The following is a 24,688-nucleotide window of genomic DNA, read 5'->3' as shown; positions in this document are numbered from 1 at the left end:
TACTTCAGAATCCTCTTTGGAAAATATATGATGCAAGAAAAGACACACGAGCCATAGATCATAATACTTGAAGTTGACGGCCAAATGGAGGGTTGGTGAGAGAACTACAAAGCAAAAAGAGACAGAGACATATGGAGATCAGTGTGATCAGATGTAAGGAGCATTGTGGGTGCCAGACAATCCAAGAGACATCAAGAAAGGGGAAGCTGTAGTGTGGGCTTTGAAAGTGAATTTCTAAAAGCTGTCGGTTAGTAGATGTTTGAAGATCAAGGAAAGCACATGAACGGCTTGAGGGAGCAAAAATGAAAAGTTACACCATCTGAAATAATAAAGGAAAGACGAATTGAAATTGCTTACACATCATGCTGAATTGCACCTACCGCTTTCTCCATACGTATTCTCATTCCTTGTACACAAGTGAATAGATTCTTAAAGTAAATTCATGTTCTGCTACAGTAGAATAACCTCTAACTGAAACAATTTTTAAAATAAGTAAAATTGAGGAAATGGACTTACAAAAATTATTATAGTTCTAAAAACTGCTCTAAAATAAATGTATTTAGAACCTTTTAGTGTTATCAAGTCTCCATAATGGTAGAGGTCATGATTGACGTATGACAACAGACTGAATCTTAAGGTTTTCAGCCATTCTTTTGCTGCTCTAATTTGCTGTTTGGGATTATTGTTCTTCTGCTGAGCCAATCTAATTCATGACTTTTTCATACTTTAATATGCAGCATATTGACCAGGTTCTATGACTATACAACTTCCACAGTGAAGGAAACATCAGCACATCTTTATTGTTTAACTATTCTTTTTTTCTACATGCATCAGTGCTCCAGAGAAGTGACTATTTAGCCACCACTTCTCCCTAGGCAAACACTGTGTGTGCAGCATAAGCTACCTCTTTTTTCAGTGTAAATTCCAGCTTCACTCTTTGGGTCTGGTGTATTTTACACCAACAATTGCTCAAAAACAACAATTTAAGACCCTTTTTTTGTTGTTGTTTTTTCTATTTCCATATTTTTTTTCGCCTTTTTGGTTAGGTGGTTTTAAACGTGAAACAGTAAATCATAGCTTAGACTATATCTTTCACTCACTGTATCAGAATAAAAATATCTGTACATCTGTAAATGTTCAGTGAATTTGTTTATTTCCCATGGCTCTTTGTGGCACTGTTCCCTCACAGAGATGTGAACTCAGACTTGAGCAGCAATTAAAGCAATGGTCCGATAACCGCAATAAAAACAATTTCAGACTGCTCCGTTTTCAACTCGTTCTACGTAACTGCATCAGCTACGGTGGACTTGCCCTTTATGGATTCTGCCAAACTCCACTCGACCATGTTTCAGTGCATGTATCCATGCATGAGAACTCATATTTACAGTCAGATGCACCTACTCACATGAAGGCATGTATACAAGTAGCTGAATATTAGCATATAGACTCTTGTTTTGTAATTACTAAGACTAATATGCAATCAAGCCCTGGGTTTGCATAGACTCATGGATGAATAAGAGCAGAGCTAAAAACATCAAATAGCTTATCAATCATATTTAAAAACAGACAATAAAAACATTAACGAATTATCTTTTGCATAAAAAGCCCAAACAGTTGACAAAACATCAAAAGAAATACATGTTTTTGTATTCATTTAATTCATGTTTGTCTTGTTTTATAAAAACATTTTTATCTATGTTTTTCATACATAACATAGAGAAGAAAAGTAACAATTTACTAAAACTCAAAGAAAGAAGAGGGCACAATAAGTATAGCAGCCAGAGCAGAGAAAAGAGGCGGTCTTAAAATTCTTTTTTCCTTTAATCTGTGTTCGCTTGACCACCACAGCTTAACCTTCCCTTCATTTATTTATTCCACATATGTTCTCCCTTTTCCTTCTGTCGGCCATCCATCTCCCTTACTCTCCCCATGGTTTCTTCTGATCTCTTATACCAGCCTCTATGAATTTGTGTTTTTCAGTCCCTATTCATTTTCCTCTCTCCTTCTTGCTTCTATTTCTTTAATATAATGTTTCACTATAATATCATAATATCAGACTTTTCTCCTTTCACCACCACAGTGACTTTCCCTGTCCTCCAACTGATCCATGTAATAATGGTTCACACGTGTTAGCCAAAAGTCCCCTCATAATTCTGGAACACTTCGATCATGTTTCGGAGACATAAATTTGTTTCTACAGAAACACTTCTGAACTTGGATCACTACTAACTATAAAAAACTCAAATACACCAAACAGAATTTTCTTGGAGATTTCCTACTGCCAACATTGTCCTATTATATAGCTTTTACCTGACAAAAATGTAGTTCTTTTTCTTTTTTTTTGCAATGAGCAGCCATTAGTTATCTGTAGAAGGAGATAATTATTTATTCCACCTATTTTGTCCCATAGTCTTCTGTTTGACAGAAGATCAAGAAGATTGTCAGCATCATTTTAAATAAAGATAAAATCATAACAGATTTGACATATTTAACTGTCTTTAGCATTGTATATTATCAATTACCATCACTAATTGTCAGCCTCAGTCCCTGTTTATATTCTCTGAAGCTTTTCTAAAAGACTGCCACGGATTGAAACAGAACAACTTTATCACATGCGCACCTTTCCTGTTATTCACTACAGTCTCACTTCTTTTTTATGTCTATAACTTGCCAGGAACAATTCAGTCCAATCCATTTGTCTTTAAGTAAAAGCAAGACTTTGAAAGGTAAAATTCCAAATCACAAGTTGTAGAATTAGCATAAAATTATTAATTCCACTGTTACCTAAAGTATGTAGATTGAGTGATCTTCATTATATAAACATGTTGTTCATGGTTGGAGTATTATTCTTTGCACTACACCAGGACATTAAAGTGAACTCCTTTGTCTATTTCATCTTCCTTTAATACCTCTATTACCTTACTTTGAGACTTCTCTTATAGTCAGTGTGCTGCTTTTCTCCTGGTGCCTCTGGCACCAAAAAAAGCTTAATATCAGATATTACGTTTACATTACACACAGCTGGACTGATCTGAATAAATCAGATGAGTAAAAAAGATAACTGCAAGCAACAAATCCAAAGCTGAATCCTATTTCCTGGTACAGCCTCTTGCTGTGTGTCTAGATAAGAAGTGACACTTTGTTCTATCATTTAAAGTTGTGAATCTTAGTGGTTGACACTTTTGCTGGCCTTTAAGAAGACCTAATCACCATCACTTGTTACCAGTTTCTTTAATATGTTTGCTGGAGTTCCAATATGCCAGTACTGATATGCTTTTGTTGAGTTTTTACAAAGCACATATACCAAATTATACTACATGTGAAGGTGCCAAATTAGACACTGTATTAATTGTTAAACTGACTAAACCGTTTGCTTGTGCTGCCAATCTCAGTTCAATAAAATACATGAAATGAGGCATTATAATAATTGCTGAAATATTTTGTAGCTAACAAATAACTTGCATTCATTGAGTGATTGTAGTCCAATACCCCTCAGTGTGCGTGGCCATGACTAAGTAGTAGGGACACATGGTGAAATGGTACGCACCCATAATTTAGTGTCTCAAAGCAAAGGAGATGGATAGGAAAACGTGACATCTTAGGTTTATTTTTTCTTTGACAGGTTTTTATTTATCCATAACATGAGATGTGTTGAAATTACAGGTCTTAAGCCAACAAAAACATGATAAGTTAATATTACTGTCGTGGAAAACCAACATCACAGTTTAAATACATGTTATTAAACGCAAGATGACAAAATCTTTGAGAAAGATAAATAGTTTTTCTCATTTCGTCAACGTCTAACTTGTTTAAAAATTTTTGTTCAGTATTTTCCTTTCATAAACCTGCGACATCTTTCATTTGAGTTTGCTTTTCACCTTCCAGTCCCTCTCTGCCTCTCCTCACAATCCAATGTTTCGCTATCTCCCACTCCTTCATCTATCCATGCATCCTCCCACCCATGCGTTAAGCCACCTGTCTAACCAGCCGTCCCTCAAGCCATCCATTTACGGGTACACATGATAAATGTTTAGACCTTGTTTGGGGAAAACATCCCATCTAAAGGACACAGCTTCAGACAGATCATTTATCAAATCCTATGGTTTTAACACACAAACATGCTGAAGAGGCCCACACTCTGCTAAATCCAGTGCTGTCACACATGAAAGTCATCATCATTAAGCTCTGCTGTCAAAATACATTACAGATGGAGAGAATCTTGTGCAATTTGCATTGATGTACTGAGAGTCACAAAGACATTGTCAAATAAGTGTGCTTCTGTTAGGTAGAAAATAAAGTCTACATCTGTGCAAAGCTTTCACTGGGTATCTTTTAATACAAGTACAAAAGCTGTCACAGAGAGACAGATGAAAGAAAGGAAAGTCACAAAAAACAGCTTGTGGATACTTTGTAGTCCATGTTGAACACTACCCTCTCCTCTGATTCTATGGACTTTGACATCACCATGTCAATCCTCAGGCTGTCAAACACTCATTCCCGTTTTTTCAGAGTTTGTATCTAATGACTTATGAATTCACTGGGGGTTTTTTTCCAGTGAACATCTGCTTATTGGGTCTAAAATTTCCACTAGATTTCAGCTGCCACCCAAGTAATCAACATATGCAAAGAGCCAGCTCTAAAAAGTTCATAAATTAGGTTATGCTGTAAAGTGTGATGGCACAGGAAGTACATTTTGAACACACTCACTGAAATGTACTAAAAACTCACTAGAAAAGACAATTTTCTACTGAGAAGCTTCAAAATAGCCCCCTTGTTCCACACACACACTGTCTTCAAATGCTCAAGTTTCTTGGACCCTATTTCATGAAATATAGTCCTAAATCATGTTCATAATTATTGAATTGGCTTCAAGTCAGTTAATTGACTCAGCTGTTCTGCCACTTTAACTTTGTTACTCTTGATAACTTCCTTGGTTGTGTAATTCAGATCATTGTGGCTATAAATAATCCATCATTGTTTCATCTACAGTGTTGGTTGCAAACTGCGATCTACGAGTGCCAGAGTCCTGCAACTTTTTGATGTATCCCTTCTACACATTTGAATTAAATGGTGAAACTGCCTCAAACACATGCAGTCAAGCTCAAGAGAGCTCTGCTAATGATCTAATATGATCTGCTAATGATCTAATATGATCTGCTAATGATCTACTATAGCACACCTATACCCAGGTGTGCTAAGGTAGAGAGACATCTAAAAGTTGTAGTACACCGGACCTTGAGAACTGGAGTTTGAGGCCGCTGTTCTACAGACTCCTAATAATGCATTTCATAATAAATCTGTCCCTTCATCCTTTCTTCAGTAATACAAATTCTGCGAGTGACATAAAAAGCTCCATACCATGATACTCTTGCCTGTAAAGTTTACTGTTGGCACAGTGTTCCTGGGGGAATAGGTTTTTCAATTCATCAACAAAATATTATGTGCAGTGACATCCATGGTGTTCTCACCTGGCCTGACTATATCGTTTATTGGCTTGTCTAAATCTACCACAACACACTGTAAACAAGCTTTAGCTGTGGATTCTTGGATAGTAGGTGTTTTTGGAGGCCATGTTGTTTGGATACCTTGCTGTTTTTTGAAAGACCTCATTCCAAGCTTTTCCAAATCTCTCTATTGTTTTTTTTTTCACTCATCTGTCAAAAATCTTGCAAGGGTCTCCTGGTCATTGATGGATTGCTGTAAAATTATATTTTTTTCTGTTCCGTGTTATGGCCCCAATAGTCCCCCACTTAGACACTCAGAAGTTTAAAAATACATCAAACGCTTTACCATGGTTTGCAACAATGAGTGAAGGTCTTGAAAGTCTTATTTGCTTGTACCCATTATGACATATTTCTAAATATTTCTTAACAGATTCCAGGCAGTTTCTTGGCTTTCTGTGTTTTGTATTTGCAACTTTGCTTCTTCATGTGTTCAATATTTTTGCCTTCCAACACTCTAATTTATTACAGATACTGTATCACGTAATTTATATCTTTTCAATACAGATTAGTTTGGCAGATTGAGGTCCTTTACAACACATATCTAGTAAGAGATGTATATTTTTTACCTATTTTTCTTGATGAAAGGAACAATATTTACAGCAGTCATTTGATTATTTAAGCATTTAAGTCAAGACAGTAAAAACAAAGAAATAAAAGAAAGTTCTATCTTTCTGAAAGAATATGAACCTCTTCAGTTCAATTAGAAGTCTGTACAACTATTTAAAAAATCCTGTAAGAACCCCCAACATATGTCACAGAATTATAATCCAAATAAACTGAGGTACCTGACAATTTGCCTGTAAAATTTTGTAGGTTTAATTTGCTCCAGATCTGCAAAGAGAGGATGAACTACAGTACATGCATACAAAAATTGAAGTATACCAGAGGAAAGGGGGGGGGAAATGAGGTAAATTCTGATCTCAATTTTAAATTTCATGACATGTTCATGCTTCACATTTTTGACATGCTTACATGACAGCATAAACCACAATTAACGTAAAGGCACCTCTCCTGTGGGGTTATTGAAATTATCACATTGCTTTTTAAAGGTGGAAGGTTTAGTTCACTTCCTTTGGGGTGTGTGCAGGCGTGCACGTGCGTGTGTGTCTGGGTGTAGGGGTGTATGTGGAGGTTGGATCCCTTTTACAGTAATTGCAGCTATGGCGATTGGGGTTTCAAAGAGAGAAATACTGTTTGAGAAATTACCCCTGGACCCAACATTTATGTCCATGCATGTGTGTGTGTGAGTTTTCAAATGGGTGGAAAGTGCTGTGGAAAAATGGGAGCTGTCAGTCAGCCTAATGAGACCAACCTTCTCTGCGCACACACACAAACACACCCCGCCATTGGGCCAGTGGAAGTGCCATATAATTGGGTTTCCTTTCCAGGACAACAGACATGCTCACTGGATTAGATCTGACCACCGACGCCAATTCCCTCCATGTCTCCTTCTGTGTGCTTTTCCTTCTCTTTGCATTCAGACTGTCTCTTTTTTTTTCTGTTTTTGCACTTTTTTTTTTATCTGTCAATTTGTTCTTGTTTTTTTTGTTCGATAGCTCTTTCCACCTCTGAACTATCGCTTTGGTGAAATGCCTTATTGCACGTTTTTTTTGTTTTTTTTTCTCAACATTTGACATTAGACCAGACAAAACTGTTGCCTTCTTTCACCAAAAAGAATTTGTTTACTTCTAATTTTTTTTTTTACCCCTCCAAGGGGTCTTTTTGTGGGCTCTAGTGTCCCTTGTACGAAAGTAGGCTGACAGGAAGGGGGAAGGAGAGTGGACAAGACATGCGGCAAATGTCGCCGGGTCCGGGAGTCGAACCCGCGCCGGCCGAGTTGAGGACTCAAGGCCTCCAAATATGGGTCGCGCTATCCCTTACGCTACCACGGCTTGCCCTCCTTCTAATTATATTTAATATGTTCATTCAATGTTACGCGCAGCAGTCTCTCCTGCAGCAAAAAGCTCTCATAACGTAATGCTGCCACTCCTGCACTACAGTTTGGGTTTTCTTCTCAGGTCTCCAAGTTTTTTGTCTTCTTCATCAGAATATAACGAAAGACATAATTGCATCAGTTTTTAGAATACATTTTGGTAATCTGCCCAGTCTTGCACATAAAAAGTTCAGATTTAATGAAAAAATATGTTATGACTCATTTTTTACAGGTTTAATCCAGCAGATAAAGTCTTTGTTGCTGAGTGTTTATGCAAACTGTGTATTTATAAGCTTCGGCTGACATCTTTTATATTCATTTGGGGTGATACAAACCTCTCACACCAAAATATGTTGCACACACTACAATGCCAAGACATTCCCATGCTGTTTACACTCGCATATAATTGTTTGATCAGATGAATGTGGCTCCTTCAGACTTCTGGGAATTGTACTTAATGATTAACCAGACTTGAGGAGGCCAAAGATGTTTTTCCAGATTTTTTGGCTCATTTCTTTAGACTTTTCAAAAGAAAAATATAACAGGCATGTCTCATTTTAGCTCCGAGGTTGTGGAAATATTAATATCAGAAGCTTACATGACATCATCATCTGTGGTTTTCATCTATGTAAATACTAATGTCACTGTATGTAAGATATCTCAATATTATGACATTTAGTAAATCAAAAATAATTTTGGCAACCTACCTGATTTTAAACAGCAAAGGGTTTAGTCTGATTTAGTGAGACAGTAAGAAAAAGAATGCTATACATCGTTTTGCACAGTGCATGTAATATATGGTTTCAGCTGTAGAAAAAAAAACATAGCTTCAGTTCAATAAGTCACAATTGAGTTCCACTTCACAACATTTTTTGAGCAACTTTGATTACTCACTTTTTGTAATTATAGAGGTTATTTGAGCATCTTGCACCCTTTGCTACTCTGAGGCATTGCAATGAGCATATCACACACACACACACCCCCACACACACATACCGTATATATATATAAATATATATATTTTTTTTTATATATATATATATATATATATATATATATATATATATATATATATATGTACAGTATTTAGGAGATGAGACTAGACTAAACTTTATTGATCCCAAGCGAAAAATAATTTGAAGTTTTGCAACTCTAAATACAAGTGCCAGACAGAGTATATGTGTCCAGGAATAACAGGATAGAAAGGAGAAAAGGTGGTGGGAGGAGGTGGCATGAGTAGAAAAGAGCAAAAAGTCTACTTATTTTTCTCCCTGCTCCTTATGCGATCCCAGAGGACATCTCTCTACCACTCACATTGTCTAAGATTTGTGTAGGATTGCATTTGAGAAGGCGTGTGTGTTGGTGCGTGCGTGTGGGTGCGTGTGCATGTCTTTTAACAATGTGTTGAATGTTTGACAGTGAACTTCCCAGCATCTGTCCTTCACTATTTTCTGCAGACACACACTTTCACACAAACTCATTCATTTTGACGGAGTATATGTGTGTTCAACCATACTTTATCACAGTTTTTTATAGTTAGTGCATTGTGTGCTAAAGATTATCTCATAGAATTGTGTACTTACATGAAGTTTTATCCCAAAGTAGAACAGCACCGGCAATATAAGCGCTGTAACACCCCAGGGTGTGGAAACACCCCAGGGCCAACTTTTCACTTACTTCATTTTTATAAAAAGTGAGATTCACAGCTCAGATGGGAGAAACTATCAACAGTATGATGCAAATATCTGGCCTTTATGGAAGAGTTGCAAGAAGAAAGTCAAGGTTAAGAGACTGTCCTTAAGATGTTTAATTTAAAGTTCACAATTTAGCAGGACAATACAATGATTGAATTCAAAGTATTTCCATCCGTTAGAGAGTCAACACACAGTTACAAATGAGAATCTGTTGCAAGATCTAAAAGTTGATCACTGATGTTACCCATCCATTCTGATTAGGCCTGAAAAATTTCCATCTGTAGATGTGCAAAACTCCAGTTCTGCATGTTTTTGCTTCAACACACCTAAATCAAATGCTTAGGTTATCAGCTGTGCTCTGTGCAACTGGATTTCATTTGGAAGAAGTAATTAAGCCATTTGGTTCAGGTGGTTGGGATGCTTTTAAATGTTGCAGGACACTGCACTCCCAGGACTGAGATGCGTACCTCAACAAACTTACAGCAGTGATTCCCAAAAAATGTTGACAGTTTTAATTTTCTCCTTCAAATCCTATTAAACTAGTCACAGTTGTGGGCAGAATCAGCTGAAATGTGACATCACCAGTATATGTTTAAAGCAGCCTGTTATTTAATCAGAAAAAGCCATTTCACCACATAACTTTTGTCCACCACCGGCATCTGCTAAACTGCAGGTGTGAGTTTCCCACCTCTGTTCTTCAGGATATGAAAACCCATATTCACTCTGACAAATTAACCCACTCACAGACCCAAAGCACTTCTACATCCTTTGTTTGTCTGTAATCTCTGTCTCATCGCTCACCTTCTCAGCCGAGTTGAAGCCTTGTATGTTGGCCTTCATGTTAACAGGCTCTCTTTGTCTGACACCCCCCTCTCCCCGCTATCCCCCAACCCCAACTCACACTCTGTTTGGAAGGAAGCTGAGTCTTTAGTCTTATCTGCCTAACCAAGCGCTACATTTCTAGGCTTAATTCCATTAGCGATATGCTCCAACCGCGTCATTTCAGGATGCGTGTCTGTTGAGCACAGCTTGCATGTACGGTCACTCGTCAGTGTAGAGCATATTGTGTGTGAATGTGAGTGTGTGAGTAGAAGTGTGGGTTGCCTCTGAGGCAGATTTTTCCTGTTGTTTAGATGTAGTCTAACCAGCATATCCAACCAGAGCCGTTATCTACATTCCTTGTGTCGGGGTGTGTTTGTGTGTGTATTTCCGTATTGATGTCTATGGTGTGAAACCTCATCAACATTTGGCCTTTTACTCACATTTGTTTAATTTGGGGTTTTTGCAAATTTGTTCATATTTCTTTAATTTTCTCTTCTGTATGTACATGAGTGATTGGGCCTACTTTTAGAAAAAAACACACCCTCCTATGTCAGAGTTTATTTTCTGCTCCCATAATTTTATGCACTCTAATGTGATACATGTTTAGTAATGTGAAAAAGTATTTCTGGTGCCATTCAGAGCTGCAGTTGTTGGTTTGTTTCGAATCATCTTGCTCTTGCATAACCAAAGTGTGATGGAGCTTGAGGTCACAAACTGATCAGCTGGCATTCTCCTTCAGAATTTACTGCTAGAGAACAGAATTCATGATGCCATTATTGCAGTTTATGTCTTTAAGCAGTAAAAAATCCTGACAGGCTATTATAGTATCCCATCATATTTCACTGTCAGTATGGTTTTACTTACCAAAATTGTGTGTTTTTACATCAGATATTATGGGACATACACCTTCCAATGAGTTCCACTTTTGTCTCTTTCATTGATAGAATATTCCCACAAATTTTAAGAGCCCATCAAGATGTTGTTTTGGTGATTGTGAGACAGGCCTTTTTGTTAATTTTGGTCAGAGGAGATATTCAACTTGGAGGTCTATTTTTGATGCTACTTTTTGTCTGGTGTTTTTTCTTATTTTTGAATCATGAACACTGACCTCAACTGAGACCAGCAGTAGTTTAGACTTTGTTCTTAGAAAATGCTCTGACCTTCTGGACGAGTCATTGCTGTGATCTTGGAGTAAGTCTGGTAGGCCATCCAACTCTGACTATGGTTCTATGCTTCCCCCATTAATAGATATTGGCTCTCACTATGGTTTGCTGCAATCTAAAAGCCTTAGAAAAGATTTTGTAACCCCTTCCAGAATAATAGATGCCATTCACTGCGCATCTGATCCATTCTTAAAATTCTTTAGATTGTAACCTGATGTGTTGCTATTTGACATCTTCTAGTCTATTTCATTTGATCAGACTTGCTCTTTTTAAGTTATTTCCTAAATAATCAGAGCTGGTGAACTTTTGAGCTTTCTGTCCTGAAAAAAAAAAGATTATTGATGTAATTGACTGGTGAGGTGTCAAGGGCATCATGTTTCTTATTCTTATATAGGGCGGACATAGACACCGACCTTCCTACAACCAGATATACAGTGTATATGGGTGGATAATTGATAAGTGCATTTTCTTTTTTCTCATTGGGCCTTTGTATAATATAAAGGGTTTTTTTTATCTCAGACATTATGAAGAAAAAATCTGTAAGAGGTTTCATACTTTTTCACAGCGTTTTGTGACACAATCCTGTTTGTGTATCCGACAGTTCTTTGATCTAAACAGGTGGGACAATATGTTGTAAACTTCTTGGAATAAACATTTCCAAAGAGGCGCATACATTACTGGGACACCAAGTGGCTAAACAGGGAGCAATGAAAACAGCATTTAATCTTGTGCAGTACAGGAAGATGTTTGGGTGGGTGGCGATACAGTTGGGAGATGGATTGAAGACTGTAGCCCTTGCTGCCAAAAAGGCCTTTGTACCGTGGCGGTGGCACAGGGTAATGTGATAAAAATGTATTTGTCTCTCCCTGCTGCCTGTGCGTGAGTGTGTATTTACATTTCTCACATGTCTGCGGGGCTTATCTGTTTAGTGTTGATTAAAAGTGAAATAGTGGATATGCGTTGCAACAGCTCTCCCTTCTGTGCACGCTCACATTGCAGAGAGAAGCCAGAAAACACACACATTTCCACCTAAAACAACACAAAATTTACGTAATCAAAATATTCCATTAACTCAGGCTAAATGTACTGAATCACACCGCTGCATGATATAATATGATAAGAGTAGCCTTTCTGGAAAGAGAGATCAAAAATAAAATAAATTATCTTGAAAGTGTTGGTATAGCGATAAACCATTTTTCTAATTTTTCTGCAAAAACACCAACATTTCAATCTCATAGTTAACTAGATATGCTAACATGATAAAGCAAATGCATTCCTCTGAGTATAAGTAGGGCTGTGACCCATTAACTCAGTTCAGTTCAATTAAAATGCTTTTTTTTTAATCCCAAAGGGGAATCAACTGTTTTTGTAACTCATATTATCGGGAGTCGTTGTTGAAGGTGATGTTGTAGGTAAGAAGGAGCTCTGCTAGCAATCAATCTTTCAACGAATCTGAAGAGGCCTTTGAATGACAACAGTTGCCATATGGTCTCATGACTGTCCTAGCATGTTAATAGCTTGTAGTTGGGAATCACTGCTGAAAACAAGCTGAGATGTTGGAGTTGAGGATATAATCCTTGCCCATTATGACTGATGGAAGAGATGGTTTGAACTTCCTTCTCTCTCTGGTCTTTCCTTCTGAAGGTTATTCCCTGAAGCCTCCTTTTCAACTCTTCCAGAGTCATATTTCAAAAATTACTTGATCTTTTCAGATGCTAATCAGCTGCTCCCAGACGTTAGAGCAATATGTTGTTGATGCAGCTACATATCATAACAACTGCACAATTATTCCCATCTGCACAGCTTCCAAAACCAGAAGGGATACTCCTTATTCTTCATACTTACACTAGTTGGTTATGGTGTGTCACATAAAATCTTTTTTTAAAATAGCAGCAAATTATGAACAAATGACTTGGGGGTCCACATTAACTCAGTACCTGACTGAACTACATTTGTCAACAAAAGTAAATTAACAGTTGTCTTATTTTCATTTTGATTATTTTTAGAATGATTTATTCAACCATTGAAATTATTTCATCCATTCGAAGTAGTCTCCAGAAATCAGATTGCCAGGTTTGACCCAAGAAGCAGTATATAAGGTGATGCTCAGTGCGTGGCTGTACTCCACTGTCACAGTTGGAAATTGTGGCTGAATAGTACAGTCTTCATTTTGTAAAAGGAGAGGATGTTCTTTTGCATGATCTGAGAGTCATTCAGGACCCATTTGGCAAACTCCCAGGAGGCTGTCAGGGGGCTTTTAGGTTTGTGTCTGGCACCTCTTACTATAAAGACCTGATTGGTGTAGTGCTGCTTGGATGGTTGTCCTTTCTTTATAATCCTTCCATCCTGAAAAAGAAACACGATCTCATTCACATTGACAGATTCCATTTTAGAGTGATGGACACTTTTATCCTTTTGGCCTCTTCAAGTGCTGCCGAAATGCGTGTTTTTTTTTTTTTCCATATCTGTTTTCTGACAAAATCCAGTATTACAGAAATAATAACCATTCGTTCTGCTCCACTGCTTTGTTTTTACTCTGAAACACTTTGCTCTCTGCAACTACGAAGCTAACAGCGGCAAATAACTCAAACTCTATTGATGGTGATCCCCCTTATGTAAACATTGTAAATCTTTAAAAAAAAAAAAGAAAAAAAATGTTCACTCACCAAGAACTTTAACTGGTTTATTAGAATGGCTTTGTGAACATTGTAATGGCAATATATAATTTTACTCAGGGACCATTAGGAACATATGGTTTATTTGTCAACTAGCTAACTCAGTATGAGAGTTTGTTGTAAAAGTCTATGACTGCTTGTTTATTTGATTAGACTGACTTGATTTTTTTTTTTTTTTATAATCTGGATATGCAAAGTACCTTGAAGATGACATTTGTTATGGATTGGTGCTTCACAGTCCTGCTTAATAAATAAAACTAAGCAACCCATCAATATTCATTTATCATATATAAAGTCCCTTTTGAAATTAAGTACACGTTTTTTCACTAAGTCAACATTTCTGTATTGATTACATCTTCTGTATTGGGCTGATGTATAATTTAATTTTAAATGTTGTGCTTTCATTACAATTAACAGAAATAGAGACTTGAAAACATCTGTCTGTGGGTAAATAATCTATTTCATGTGTTTTGCTTAAGAAATTGAGTGACCAAAACAAATAATTTTTTGTATAATCTATTTTATTGAGTGTGACAGTATAAATCAACTGAATTGAAACTAAGTAATGCAAAAATAAACTTGATATTGAGACAAATGTAAGGAATATTTCAAAACATTGTCAAGTACTTGAAGTTGTCAGTGAGAGAATTGCTTCATTGAAATATTTCAGTTTTGGTCAAGGTTTTCTCGTAATGTGATCTAGATTAAGCTGAACATCTATATATAAATAGTTAGATATTCAGTAGAATTTTCTATGTCTAGGAACATTGACACTGTTAGTTGTAGAATGCATCTGGCATTCACATAACGATTTCTGTTGACTTCAAGGGACAAACAGAAAAGTGCAGTTGCCTCCCTCTCACTATTTTTCCTTCACCCTTTCAGAAGCAAGCCACCGGCAAACAATCATACACACACACGCGCGCGCACGCCTCTAACCGTAAATTACAGAGGAGCAGCAAATCATTTTCCCATTCACTCCCCTGTTACTCAAACATTTAGTTTATTCTCTGTCAGAAAATTATGTGGCACTGATGCCAGTTCTCTCTGGTGTAATCATCAATTATGTATTCGCCTCTGTAGGAGTTTTTGTATGTGTGGAGAGCGGAGGCTGCGGAGGGGCATCAGGTTACAGTCAATTCATCAACAGAGTGTAAAACACCTGAAGGTTAAAGCCACACACTTGACCTATTCACAGAATAGTGAATAGGTCTTCCCGCCATAAATCATCGAAAAGCTAAAAGCTCAAGCTAGTATTTCTATACTGAGATCATAATTTATGGACACGGCAATGGAAGGGTTAGACATCCGGATCAAATGTTGACTCAAGACCTCATAGTTGCCTTTTTAAGCTCAAAGTTTTCACAATTCAGACCACTTTGTGTCCCCAGGGTCACATAGCCTGCTTAAAAGTATGAGTGCTTTCAAGAATGCATTAATCTTATTCACAATGCTGATGTCTCAGGAAAAAATGGATATATTCAAGAACAGAAAGCATACTACTTGATTTTAATTCCCGTTTACAATACAGTTTCACTCCCATTCTGTTTCTTGCTCTAAATTGGGGAAATTTTGTTGCTTTTTGTTTAGGTGGAACTCCTTGACAGCACTTCACATACCATTACCGATGCTTATGCTGGGAAGGAATATATCATACAGGTAACCTTTTTTTTTTTTTTTTTTACATATTTCTTTCATTTTTAAAAAACACTCAAGAAACTAGGTGTTAAAGTAGTACTTCATTGGCACTTATTAACACCAATTGTCCAAAACATCTTTGCTCCTACTATCCTTACATTAACAGATAGCTGCAAAGGACACAGAGATTGGAACATGGAGTGACTGGAGCGTTGCTGTACATGCCACACCCTGGATTGAGGATCCTCTGCCAATCACTACCACAACTGAAGTGGACTTTCCTAATGGTAGGTTGAAGCCTAAATCAAGTCTCCTCTTTAGTGGAACAAACACAGGAACACTGTAGTGCATTCATCCAGTTAAGCTATACATTTGGATGAAGAAACATTTACTGTGAGGTTCCTCTAGGCTCCATAATCTGCATGATGAAGTACTAGAACATATCTTACTACTTGCATCCTGTTGACACAGTTGTTGCAAACCTATGAATCATGAGAAAACTAGTAAAGTTTTCTCTTGTTAATTAGTTAGGAGTGTCTCAATTGCTGCAGTATCTATTTCATGAGTTGCCTAGGAAAATATTTTCACAAATTGTACTTGGAAAGTATTATGTGAGTTTAAATAGAGTGATGCTAAACAATAAAATCTTAAATCTAACTATGGTTTTTATGCTTTTTTTTCCATGACATTTTGGGTTGTGAACTTGGGGCTATTCTGCAACCGCAGTTTTTTCAGATTCATATTTTGACTTCATCGATTCCAGTGTTTTACTGGAAACTAAGACAATAAACTTTTTACCATAACTCACCATTATGTTTTACACATTGCTGTATTTTTTGTAACCATTTCTGTGAAGTTTTTTGACATTTATCCATTGAAGCTTTTCATAATTCACCTTCTGCCTTCAGCTTTTAAATAATATTGTCTTTATAATTACCTTGCCATGAAATTGAATAACAGTTTTATTTAGATAACACTGTGTACACATTAAGTATTACAGTAAGGCTTTAGCTTCTTCTATTACAGTTCAAGGTAAAAAAAATAAAATGAAATAAAATCTAGCAGCCTCAAGTCAAACTGTCACGCATCAACCCAAGCTGCTGAAAACTGCCTCAGGGGGAAAACAGTGCTACCTTTTAAAAGAACACTCACGTATTTCATCCAACTCCAGACAGCCTCTTATACTACAGCGTACTTTGCAGTATAACAAGATTTTTTCCAAATGTGTTTGTTGCAGTTTATTTTTATATAATTTTTCTTCGTTTTACACCTCTAAATAAGTTTTGCAAACCTGCAGACAGGTTGGTAAATAGACATTGACATGTGCCAGATGTGAAACACTGGCAGCACACTGAAAGAACCCGAACGCCAAGAAGTGTACTTCAGGGATGAACACTCTGTTGAACATATATTAGGAATACTGCAATAACAAAACTCTATTGATTTGTATTTAAAGAATAAATAACTGAGTGACAACAGCCATGTTTACTGCAATCACAACCTCATTTACTATTCACCCAGATAGTAACTGGGTCAAAAATGTCAAAAAATACTTCCGTTATAAAGTAGGGGGAAAAAAATGATAAAACTCTTTATTTTGCTGGTTTTTAATTATTACATATAATATATATGTTTAGAATTTACCAATGGTATACTTTAGATTTACTTTAGAAATCTAAATTAAAAGGAGCAAAGTGTGTCCGACCATAGCGATGTGAGGAGAGGTTGTGAGAGTTAGCGGTAGAGCAACACGTTATACTTTAACATTATCTCCGTATAAAAAGCAGTGATAACAAAGACTGCACTGTAGGCATGAGTGCCAGAGAAGATGGTGTTCCTTACTGGAACACAGTAGTTAAGAAGAAGCATAACTCTGTATGATTAAGTTATTTAGCTGTGTGCAGATCCTTCTGTTGAATTTGATTCAGGGTAGCCCAGGATTATCCTTGTTCCATAATCAAATCAGTAGATTTCCGTATGATGAACAATGTATGCAACTGGCTATTACAAATGCTTTTGGGGCTGCTGAGGCATATGATCGAAGAGAAACCTGTTGTTGTCTCATGCAAAACAAACACAAGAAAAGGAATTTTATGATGTTGTTGAACATTATTAGGCCAATATTGGCTTCCTGAGAGAGGTTGACTGCCCTGAGAGTTGATACACCCTATGATAATTAAGATAATTTTCAACAAATGTGAGACGGGACTTTGTATTCTTTTTAGTGATCTGCGGTATTGGTGTTGGAAGTCTCACTTGGATGTCATTTTTACCCATTTTCTTTTGTTTTGTGGAAACATGAAACAATGCAGTTAGCAAAGGGAAGTGAAGTCTGCAGAGCACAAGATGTTCCAGGTTCTTTTTTGACCTCTGTGAAGAGTCGGGGTAATTTTAGCCGGCTCTCCACTCCTGGAAAAGTTTGACACCATGTGTGTGGATAACAGCTCTCTCTGTGGTTCAGTGCCTTTCCAAAGCCGTAGGAATGGTTTCGTAAACCTTTCCAGACTGATAGATAAAAATTCTTCATTTCTCGTCGTCTTGAATTTTTCTTTAATTTCTTTAGATGAGGATGTGTTGACTTTTGTGATAATTTAACACGCTTATTGTTGTCAGAAAGATTCGATTTAAGTGATTTCTTCTGACTTTTAACGAACTCATATTTTGTGATTGATATCAGTTAGTTCATGATTTCATGAACAGAGGCAATTAGATTTTCATAAACAGTAAGTAACCAGTTTGATTTGGATGAATCTCTTCCCTAAGTAAATAAGATCATTACTTTTTAGCTGACTTTATCCTTGGTTTATCTTTGATATTAAAGTTTGTTTGATAAACTAAATCATTAAAATCTGACAAAAAGGCAAGAGCAGAAGAAATGTTTAATGGACAAGCACCTTTTCACAGCATTAGATTAAGATGTAATTTAACTGTGTGTAAATTTGTACTGTTCATGAGGGATTTCAGTAGTCTTTATTTTCATATTAGGTCTGGAGTAAATTATTTAAAAAAATTACTTTTAACTAGGCCATTAACAATAACAAATTTTGCTGGACAATAAATTGTCCCAGAAATGATTGTGATAAATGATAATATTGTTTTTTCAAGTGATATAACAATGACATAATAATATAATTCCACCCTCTCAAAGATCAGTAAACTTTAATTTAATTTTGTAAACAACTCTTAATCCTGGAACTGGAAGATATTTTATAAATCCAAAAGAAATTTTAAAAAATGACTAAGAATCATAAATAAATTGGAAATACAAATCACACACAACCGAAACCATAAAAGAAATTGATTATGCAGTCTCCTTCAGAAAATATTACTGATCAGAATGGAAATGATCAAATTCATTGTAATTTATCATGCAGTTAATTACATTTTTGCTTATTGCGGCAGACTTACTTGTAACATTAATAAAAAGTACCGGGAAATACCATTTTTATGGTATATTTGTCTACACAGCTGCAGCTCGGTCGATATTTTCTCATTTTCAGATCACTCTCTAAGCTCAAGAGATTGTTGTGCATTAAAGATTCTCAGTAGATTAGCAGTTTTGGAAACAGTCAAGGCACCCTGTTTGGCAAAAACAACGCCATGGTTACAGCCACTTAAATGCCCTTTCTTCCTCTTTGTCATGCTTTTTATTGAACTTCAGCAAAACTGCTTCACCACATCTAGATGCCTAAATGCACCGAGTTGCTGCCAGTGGCTGATTCGTCATTTGCGTTACAAAGGAGTTAATTATGTGTACCTAATAAAGTGGTCAGTAACTATTTTACAAGTCCAAACCCATTAAAAATTTTGATCAAGCAATTAAGGTTGTTTTTTGATACAGGATTCCGAATTTCATGGGTCATGCTCAGCTTGAGATAAGGCAGCAATCTAATTATGACTACACCTCACACTTAAACTAAACTAGGATTATCATTTTCCAATGACAATTGTTTTTTTGTTGTTGTTTTTCTTTGTTTGGTTTTTTTGTTACTTATTATACCTAAACACTTCCATGCTGAGATGCTAATAATCTGTCTTAATTAGCCGAGAAGATAAATTGCGCAATTTCACTAAGATGTCAGAGTTGAATCTACACCATAAAATCCGAACGGTCAGTCTGTTTGCTGTGTTGTTGTCCATCTCTGCCTGGCTGTCCAATAACATGTGGTGGTAGTTTTACAGCACAAGGCTGACTTCTTTTGGTGAAGAGCAGCACTGCACACGTATTGTCACACAGTCCTCACCTAATGAGCACATGCATGCCTGCAGAGGGACAAACACTGGCTGGAAAAAACCTCCACATATGTGCCATCTTCTGACACATTTGTTGGAAACAAGCACACAGTCAGAAAACCACACAAACACGGCCTTCCAATCAAATACGGCACGCTTTGTCCGCTCTCACTTGAACACTCGGTACACAGTGCATTATCCTCGCTCTCAAGGAAAGAACAGCAGGTTATTGGGATTCTCCTCATGCGTCTGCCCGTTCCAGCTGCCGCCTCTCTGCTTCCCTTCCTGCTCTTGTTGTCCTGTTGTCTCTTCTCCCTTCTGTTTCTCTTTTTTGCCTTCAGGTCTCTGTTTCTCTCTAACTTCTTTCTATTGATCAGACACTCCTCTCACTCCTACCTCTTGTCACCCCACGCTTGGAACAAATCTCTCTTTTCTCTTTGCTGCCTTCTCTAAAGATGTCACTTGGTGGGTGACTGACTCCAGCTGTGCAGAGGACTGTGTGTGGCAGCTGCAGTTGCTCCGCTGATATCCATAAAATGACTTCATGTTTGCCTATTGTTGAATTGGATGAGTCTGGCCTGCAGAGGAGAGTTAAAAAGGCATTCAATTATTTTAGGGACGCCAACTAAATAGAAGGTTATAGGGATTTATGCCTTTATGCAACAAAGACACAGCATGATTGTGAACTAAAAAAGTGTGACCTGGAGTTCAATTATCTGACTGATTCTATGCCAAACACAAGCAGAGAAGCACAGAAGTATGCTATCGCTATTATTTTTCACAATGGAGGGATATGTGCGCCACCAAAAAAGTTTAGCATGTCAGCCAACAATGTCTGATTTTCTTCTGCCAAATATTTGTTCTGCCATAATCCGTGGCTAAAACAATTCCTATTGCTTTTTATTTCTGTTGTTGCATAAATATCAGATTTGTGGACAGACACGCAGCAGCAAATCAACATGTGCTTGAATGACAGTCACCCATTCTACAGATGCTCTCATCTGATGAACAATATGCCCACAGTCTGATGCTGCCTCCTCCATGCTTCATCATGGGCATGAGGTGTTTGGTGTGATGTTGTGCTAGTTTTCTGCCACATAAAGTTTTGGATCTTGACCTTACTTGAGTATGTTTTTCCACATATTTTTTTTTTGTTAGCTCTATGTGACTTGTGGAGAACTGCGAATGGAAATTCTTATGACTTTCTTTTAGCAGTGGTTTTCTTATTGCCAGTCTTTCCGACTAGTTTTGCCGAATTCACAACTGCGAGTTTTGCTGTTAATAGATTTTCCCAGCTAAGCTTTGTGAGATGAACTATGTGACTTCTGAAGGCAGTAACTTGCAATCAACTTTATTTAGGGGTATCATATTAAGAATTGCCTAGTTTAAGAAAAAACTTTCATGATATTTAGTTTTTATTACTTGAAAAACATTTTTCAATACTTCTTTATCGCTAGAAGACCTTAGAAATTGTGATTTAATTGACCAAAAATGTAAAGACTTCAAAGGTGGTGAATTATTGCTTAAGGAATTATATTTTGTTTCTTAAAAACACTCTAGAAACTTTATTTATGATTATCATTGTTGGTGGGTTATTTTTAATGCAGTCAGAATGTGTTTTCCTTTCATAGAAACATTATAGTCCTTTATTTAAACAGGAAAATGTCTTCAGACATCAAAACAACATATAGCAATAAAATCATTCATTTTACAGTTATTTTATTTGAGACTTGCACAGCATTTTACAAACTTTGTATCATCTAATTCTTTAATTTGCTCTTGTACTTCAAGGAGAATCACATTAGCATGGAGAAAGGAAGCTGTCTTATTTCCAGTCCATAATAAGGCCAATAAACAAAAGTTCTGCCAAGGCTCACTTCCTTTCAGTTTATTACCATCTCCACCCTGACCGATATTTCCTGGCTGCTCATCCAAACAGTAATTGAAAACACTTCCTTTGACTTATTGATTGTGTTGGTGAGTCTAAGCAAATATTTAAGTATTCTCGGTCTCTTCCCTTTCTCCTTCTCGTCTCTATTGTTGTTCTGTGGTGTTCTATTTTTGTGTGCGTGTCTCTTAGTTTCAAGCTGCACAGAAAGTAGTAACTGGCTGTGTTTCTTGGCATCAACAGACTTCTGATGAAAGGAATAGCATGGTGACAGACACGGCATTTCGAAATCCCATCCTCAGATATTGTGCTTACTCACCACATTCCAGGATGTAAAAAGAAGATCCACAGCAGAGCTTCTGTGTCAAAACCTTCTTAGATGTAAATCTCTGCCCGTCTCACTCCCTCAGACAGAAACTGTACACTGTCTAGCACCAAGCAGGCCAGGTAACATTAGAGTTTTGCTAATATATTTCATGTCTGATGTTATTTATAAATGATTAGTTTGTGTTTCATGGCAAGCATTAGATCTAAGGGATGTGGGTAAGGGAGCACCTGCAGCACTGAGGTTGGTCTTGAGGTAACTTAAGGTCCTGTCTTCCATTACGTTCTCTGAAAAAGGAGAGATCTAGTAAAAATAGATGACACACATCAGCAAATCAACATGTACTTGAGTGAAATTCACATTTCCCCAAAGTCAACCATAAAGGTGACAGACACGGTTGCACCTTGATTCTCTCACCGCTATGAAAACACTAAGATGTGTTAGAATATACTGAGCTGTAAAATCAAAGGTGAAAGAAAAAGGAAAAGACAGAAGAAAATAAACTCATCCTTTGCTGTGGCAAGGTACAGTGAAGGACTCCTTTGCTGTGGTAAACTACCGCACAAGAGCTCATGTTCTGAAAACATTAGAATAATCCAGAATTTAACTTGAGTATATTCTAAATGAAATAATCTTGACATTTACATAAATTATGTGACTGTCAGGGTTTCTATGCGAAGGAGCCGAGTGCTTTGGAAGAGAAACGGATCCGCAGCATCACAGATCCTCCACTGTGCCCAACAATATGCATGATGTCGCCTTTTCACATGACCATCCTTTGTTATATAAAATCTGCTTTGTAGTCTCAGTACTATTGCGTACACAAAATTGTTTGTTTATTTATTTATTTATTTGTTTATTTATTTTTATGGGATGGCTGCTGAAAAACCAATTGTTATTGTACATTTTATTTATTTTATCTTTTTCATTTAACTTATACAATAAATATGGTTCACCTCAGGTGAATTTTACTTATCTTCATTACTGATTTATGGAAATCAACACACCTCTGAATTATTGAATGGCATGTGCTCTAAGATAAATTTCTAGATATTAGTCAAAAATATAACTAAAAAAACACGAATCAGTTCTATTTATGTTTCAATCGTTTTTGAGGGTACCATTCAGTATTTCCCAAATAATAATAATAAAAACACACAAATGCCACAATACAAACTTTTTCCCGTAGGACCTCCACACCTCCAAATTTATTTATTTATTTTTTTGACCTGTTAAAAGTGAAAGAAAAAAAACACCACGCATTCCACATGATGAGCCAGCATGCTGCCTTCCTGTTTTAAGGTGTGTTTACTGACCGAAGAAAAAGAAAATCTGATTTTTCGGTGTCTCGTTTGCCGGTCACCAGCCAGGCAGGTCAAGCTGAAAATCGTCCGATTCTGGTCACCTGTCTAAAGGGCATTTTTAGTTTATATCTTGTAATAGGTTTTTTATTTTTATTACTATTTTGCTTTCAGGCAATCTATTCTTTATTTGCCTTGCTTTGATGGTATTTATATATACTGTGGTATCAGATCCCTAAAAGAGCGATGTTGAGTTATTTAGTTAGAGCTGTATTTTAGAATACATGCGTTCATCTTCAGTCGTATTGATTATTGCAACAGCGTCTTCACAGGTCTGTCCAACAAATCAATCAAACAGCTGCAGCTGATCCGGAATGCTGCTGCTCGCGTTCTCACTAAAACCAGGAAGATAGAGCACATAACACCAGTTTTAAAGTCCCTACACTGGCTCCCTGTAGCTCAAAGAATAGACTTTAAAATACTGTTGTTAGTTTATAAATCACTGAACGGCTTAGCACCACAATACATTAAAGATCTGCTTTTATTGTATCAACCTTCCAGACCTCTCAGGTCTTCCGGTTCTGGTCTGCTCTGCATCCCCAGAACCAGAACCAAACGAGGAGAAGCAGCTTTCAGCATCTATGCACCACAAATTTGGAACAAACTTCCAGAAAACTGTAAAACAGTTGAAACACCGACTTCTTTTAAATCTCAACTAAAAACCCACCTGTTTAGGATTGTATTTGAAATGTAATCAATTACAAATTTATTGATGGAACTTGACTTAATGCTGTGTTTTGATTATTGATTCTATGTTGCTTTGTGTTTCTGTGTTTGTAATGATGTAAAGCACTTTGAAATGCCTTGCTGCTGAAATGTGCTATACAAATAAAATTTGATTGACTGATTGATAGAATGTGGTTGAAACCCAAATCGAATATGTAACAGTGCAATGTTGTTGTAATAATACAACTCTTAACACCAATATCCTGTGATTCATAACACTTAGTTTAAATTTGAATATTGTTGAGTGAAAACAATCACTCTCACCATTTTGCTTTTATAACTTGAATGTGTTTTGGCAGAGAGCTGAGTCTAAATTTGTGTCTGAATATGAATGAATAAATCTTGCATGTCATAAATCATATATATAATTTGTTATTTTTTTCCCCCACAAAATGACATTGGTCTGCTGCTGGCCTGTAAAGATGTGTTCATCGTTCACATGTCTGCACTCATAAATAAGGCAATAAGAAGGAAATCTTATTATCTTTTAAAACAGAACACCTGGATTATCACAGATGCTGTATTCATGATTTTCTTACAGCTGTCATTTAAATTTAGACAACCTAAAGCATCAGCGATCAACATAATCTGCATCAACATGGGAGGCTATTGGAGTTCAAGTCATTCAGCATTTCTTTTGTCACAATAACTTCTCTTAAATGCTTCCTTTCTAGTGTTTTTCTCCGTCTTCACCTGCTTTTTTTTTCTCCTCCTGTGTTTATCAAT

General features: G+C 36.7%; 1 protein-coding gene across 3 annotated transcripts in view; it reads left to right on the top strand.

The window, feature by feature from the left end:
• cntfr (ciliary neurotrophic factor receptor) overlaps positions 1-24,688 on the top strand; it is a 235,475-nt gene that overhangs the window by 205,617 nt on the left and 5,170 nt on the right. For all 3 annotated transcript variants that reach the window (XM_032570005.1, XM_032570004.1, XM_032570003.1), the window contains 2 exons: positions 15,382-15,450; positions 15,596-15,716. In XM_032570005.1, coding sequence (XP_032425896.1) covers positions 15,382-15,450; positions 15,596-15,716 — 190 coding nt within the window. The remainder of the gene's footprint in view (positions 1-15,381; positions 15,451-15,595; positions 15,717-24,688) is intronic.

This window comes from Xiphophorus hellerii, chromosome 8 (genome assembly GCF_003331165.1).
Source record: "Xiphophorus hellerii strain 12219 chromosome 8, Xiphophorus_hellerii-4.1, whole genome shotgun sequence".
NCBI classification, from domain to species: Eukaryota; Metazoa; Chordata; class Actinopteri; order Cyprinodontiformes; family Poeciliidae; genus Xiphophorus; species Xiphophorus hellerii.
The sequence above is the reverse complement of the archived record's forward strand: the minus strand, read 5'-3'. Positions and strand labels throughout refer to the sequence as shown.